Below are 4,854 nucleotides of genomic sequence, written 5' to 3'. Positions count from 1 at the left end.
GACAGAGCTGGCAGCAAGGGGTCAGTATTTCTGTCTGCAGGTTACATTATCAGTGTTGATGACAACACTGACAAAGTTTATACCTCAGTTTTTACTTGAACGTGTAAAACTATACAGTTCCAGTAAATGTCTTAAACTGCATTATTAAGAAACAGAGCTTTAGTTAAAAATGTTTAATGTGTTGCCAGTCTCAAGCAGAGTTGTATTGAAACTGGTATAGACTGACTTAAATGGCGCAGGTGTATTGATCATTTTGTCAATAGTAATGTGAAGTCTAACCCTAAAGTGACCTGTGTGTCTCTGGCGTGTCCTGTGCAGTTCTGGAACCAGAAGCCGTGGAGCCAGCAATATCAGCCTGGATATTACTAAGACACTTGTTCTAACAGACTGATGGCTGACAATGAGACCCACCATTAGCCACGGAACATCCTTCCACCCCGCTGTTTGAGAACCCCCAAATTATTTACTTTTAATATTCTAAAACCCACCAAGTGACCAGCAAAGTCTAAAGTGATATGGAGCAACCACATTCCACACCAGAGGAGACCAGGCAACCTGAGTGTAACTGAAAGTTTATATATATGTAGATCTATATACACATGTACAACGTGGGTTCAGTCTCAGTCAACTTTTGTTTTTGTTTTTTTGTTTTTGTATATTTCATTATCTTTGCACCACTTTTAAATGACATGGTTTTAAAAGGGGAAAAAAAAAACATGTTTGTAATATCAGGATCCAGAAACATTTTGTCAGGCCTCCCCCTCCCCCCCCGAGTTGTGCATTTTATCTGTGCTGTGATTTTGTTTTTGCTTTTTTTATTGCAAATTGTAAATATTTGTTTTTGCATAGTGTGTATGAGAAGTTTAAGAAATAGTAATGATCTTGGCTTCTTAGCAAGAAGCATGCTAGCTGACTATACTGTAAGACTTTGTGTCCATACAGTCCACTGTCAATCAGTTAAACTGAAGCAGCAGGAAAATTTCAACAAGTTTTTGTCTTTTGTTCCTACTATCAAACCTGTAACCTAAACTCCATAGACCTGCAAATAAACAGCTTGTTGGCTTTTTTGCATTCTTCTTGGCTTATGACTTTTTAATTCACTTCAAAGGTGTGTAAAAGACCTTTGAATGGGCGATGGCCTGGTTTGCTACTTCAAACATTACGGACATCAGCCCCACTACAAGCCTTCCTTTACCTCAGTACCTTTGATGCGTCGTTTCCAGCCTTTTAGCTATTTTAATGATCATTGTTTTGAGAAAGTAGTTTTGGCCAAGATCTAAGGAAGCCATTTTTAGTGCTACATTATGCCTCTAATTTTTTTTATATCTTAAAGGTTAGGGTACTGTCTGCATTTGATTCTCAAGAGAAAGTGTGTGTCAATGGTTCTTTTAGTATAGTAAACCTCTGGAAAAACAACATTGATGAAATAACTACAAACCAGAACCACAATAGTATTTAAACCCCACCCCACCCCACCCACCCCCTATTTATATATATTTCAATTTTAAATATGCTAGTTTAGCTTAGAAGCAGTTGAAAGCAGGCAGCATTGCTCATCTTCACCAGCAAACTTAAAGGGCTCCACAGTGTCACAGCACATGTGCTCCACAGTTCATGAATACGAAGCCTGATAGTGAAGTGTAACTTTTCCATAGTGTTAAGGCATTACCATGTTGACTCAAAGCACTCCAGAGTTACTGTTGGTGACTGTGTGGCCCTGGCAGCTACTGGCAGCTCCTCATTCACATGGCTCATCATGTACCCGCCACGTTGTCCTGGCTGACGACACCCAACAGGTGTTTCAACACTGGAACGGCATCAGAGCTGGTAATCAATGACGGTAGATCAGACAAAACCGTGGTGCGAGTCCGTTGGTTTTATTTTTGACCTGTTCATATTATGTAATATATGTGTAAATACTTGACCACTATTTTAGCCATGCACAAATGTTCATGAGTTAATTGAATTTGAGTAATAACTGTACTGTATAGTGACAGTGTTAGTTTGCCCGAGCACTGCTGTGTGATGACTTGTCAGTTCTATTTAAACGTTTTGGGAGTATGTGCCCTCCTGTTTTGTTGTATTGGATGCATACACCTAGCTCAATGCAATCTTTAAGTTTATAGTATAAAGTATAATACAACAGACTATATTTTTATGACTTTACGTTGCAGGTTGTATTTCAGGGTTATTATTATACCAACATTGCAAAAGCTTTGAGATTTTTTTTATCTGACAGTTTTTGATATTTGTGTTAAAGGGATTGTTTTTTAATTTGTCTCAACTCTATTAAAGTTACAGAAGCTGGTGTAGAGTGGATTTGTGGTTTGTTACGGTGCCAGTGAGAGCTATTCAACTACCTGAAGTTTTATTATAAGCAGCTGTCCAGCCGTCTGTACTCCAGTTTCAAACCCTGAATCTTGGGAGACAAACCCTCCAGCTTTGTCTGAAGGCTCTTGGCGCCCTCTCTCCTTGCATGAACACGGGTTTGAAGGACGACCAGCTTTAAATTACTGACTCAACTCCGTTAGAAAGAAATGTTTTTGTATCCATCTCCTGACGTGCTAATCAGTCAGCTTTTTGCAGAGGTGCTTGTGTCCCTTTGTCTTCGTAGTGAAGGTTTAGCCACAGTACTGTCTTTCCAAAAGTGACCCCCTACAGAAACAGGGGTGTTTAAACTACTGTACTGTGAATGCATAGTCTCCCAACATATGTGACTGTAACTAAGCGGCTGCACCGTTGATGATTTAGGTGTGTACTGGAGGCTAAATACTAGTACTGTAATTTAGATTGAATACTCTAAAACCTACACAGCGGATGTATACTTTTTGCTTATTTATATTTAAAGGCTGACGTTTACTTTTCTTTACAGCACCACCTGTGTTTCTTTTATTCTTGTGCCTCCTGGTGCTGCTGGAGGTGTATGATGGGAATCCACTTCCCTCCCAGACAGACAGCTGCTCCTCTTTGGCAGGGCAGTATGTTTACCTCCATCAGCTGCATATTAATGAATGACAAGACCCCCCACTCAGCAGTAAACAGTGCATTACATATTGACCCTGATTACCAATGTTTGGCCTGGTCTAAGCCTGATGTAAACACACCAAGGGCCCATTCTTGCTTAATGTGAATTGACTTTAGGTGTCTCTGTATGTGGCTCCTTCCCACTGTAAATAAAGCATTACAAGCAGGTTTGACCGTCGTCAATGACAGTGTGCCCACAGTGTAACAAGTGTTATAAGTCATTAGGCTAATTATTTGCTCCGCCATACAAATTCTTATAAGTGTAAATAGAGAAGTGAAAGAAAAGGCAGGCAGCTGTATGTGAATGTGATCATACATGTGAAAAAGGCCAGGCAGACAGGGAAGAAGACGACCAGAAACCTTCTGTGAAACAAAATATTTTATTTTCCAATCATAAAACTCATTCATATTATGTACAGCATGAAAATATAACACAAACAGAATTTGAGTGATTACTGCAGACTCAGCGCAACTCATACAAATTCAGATTTTTAAAAAAGTATAAAAATGTACAAAATATATAAAAGTGCTTGTGAAAGGAGATTGAATTTAATGACGGCAGGACTGCCTGATGTGTGAAACTCCCAATAAATGTCCATTTAAATATAAAGTACTAGACGTGTTGTTTAAAACCTTTAAATATATCAACACAACAATGGAAAAAACCAATTCCTATAATACCTCCCATCACTTTGTGATTATAGGATATACGGTTTGTTTTCCATGTCTTTATACTTTAGAGACATTGTCCATTGTGCATGCACATTTTTCTACAATCATGTTGGGGAATTCAGCCACTTCTATCTCAGTGTAGTCCCCCTTCTTCACCAGGTACATGATGGGTAACGGGGCGCTCTCGGACACGGTACATCTCCGCTCCCCATAGCCGTAGTTGCGCTTGGGCTGCTTGCAGCCTCCAGTGCACCTGAAGGCCTGGTATCCGGCCGGTTCGATGATCCAGTACTGTGTCCAGGTGAGCGCACGGAAATTGATAAAATACTGCTCTCTGCAGCAGGTGTCTTTGTTTTGGTTGATGTCACAGTCACCACGAGAGCTGAGGAAGAAATGACAAAGAAGGTTAGTCGGCTGCTGCTGACATGTTCCAGTAAGATCATAGTTTTTACAAGGAAAAAAGAAAGGAGTGGGGGGTGGGGGACAGGAAAGTCTTTCAGGGGGTCCAGAATCTACTAGCTACACCCCTGGCTGCCATGCACCTAACAAATTGTATTATTTGCTTTTTGTTTTTTGTTTTCTTATGGGTAATGCTGCATATAAATGCTTAATCAAATCTAATCAGAGACCACAGCTTTAAAAATGATATAGGATCAAGACTATAAACGAACACCCCAATGAAGGACAGCCTGTCATTTGCTGCTCCATTTCCCCACACCATGAGAATGAGTAAACTTGCGCCCCTGTGCCACACTACTCTACTAATGAATGCAGATGCTGACAGGTGAAGACAAAAAGAGGATACATGCTAATTGTCACAATTTCCTGTATATCAAAAGCTCGCGCCCTTACCCGTACTCCTCGAGATTGAGTGTGTAGAGGACGAGCTCGGGCTTTCCCAAGGTGTTGTCCGTCTGCTCCTGGGTGGTAAAGCGGACACTCCTGGCTATCTCTGCCGCGTAGCTGCCAGGTCTCTCGCCCTCGATCCACACCTCCAGGTGCATAGGTGCCTTCTGTTGCGTCTTGGACCAATAGTGTACCGCCTGGGTCACATCAAAGCTCTTCCACCCGGTCTCGTGAATAGGGATCAACCTGTGAACGGGAGAGATAAGGTCAATTAGGCTAATTAAAATGAGGTATAATTGATGTTTCCTGCTG

At 40.9% G+C, this 4,854-nt stretch overlaps 2 protein-coding genes across 2 annotated transcripts in view; one reads left to right on the top strand and one right to left on the bottom strand.

Moving 5' to 3' along the window:
- The window catches only part of hnrnpub (heterogeneous nuclear ribonucleoprotein Ub), an 8,776-nt gene extending 7,700 nt beyond the window's left edge, over positions 1 to 1,076 (top strand). Inside the window, exons 14-15 of the mRNA XM_020616981.1 lie at positions 6 to 20; positions 319 to 1,076. Coding sequence (XP_020472637.1) covers positions 6 to 20; positions 319 to 369 — 66 coding nt within the window. The 3' untranslated portion in view covers positions 370 to 1,076. The remainder of the gene's footprint in view (positions 1 to 5; positions 21 to 318) is intronic.
- A 2,677-nt stretch (positions 1,077 to 3,753) lies between these two features.
- Positions 3,754 to 4,854, bottom strand: part of lft1 (lefty1) — a 2,039-nt gene continuing 938 nt past the window's right edge. Inside the window, exons 3-4 of the mRNA XM_020616980.1 lie at positions 4,549 to 4,788; positions 3,754 to 4,078 (exon numbers count right to left, since the gene is read on the bottom strand). Of these exons, the coding sequence (XP_020472636.1) occupies positions 3,754 to 4,078; positions 4,549 to 4,788 (565 nt within the window). The remainder of the gene's footprint in view (positions 4,079 to 4,548; positions 4,789 to 4,854) is intronic.

The sequence above is a fragment of the Monopterus albus genome, unplaced genomic scaffold, assembly GCF_001952655.1.
Source record: "Monopterus albus unplaced genomic scaffold, M_albus_1.0 scaffold182.1, whole genome shotgun sequence".
Taxonomy (NCBI): domain Eukaryota; kingdom Metazoa; phylum Chordata; class Actinopteri; order Synbranchiformes; family Synbranchidae; genus Monopterus; species Monopterus albus.
The sequence above is the reverse complement of the archived record's forward strand: the minus strand, read 5'-3'. Positions and strand labels throughout refer to the sequence as shown.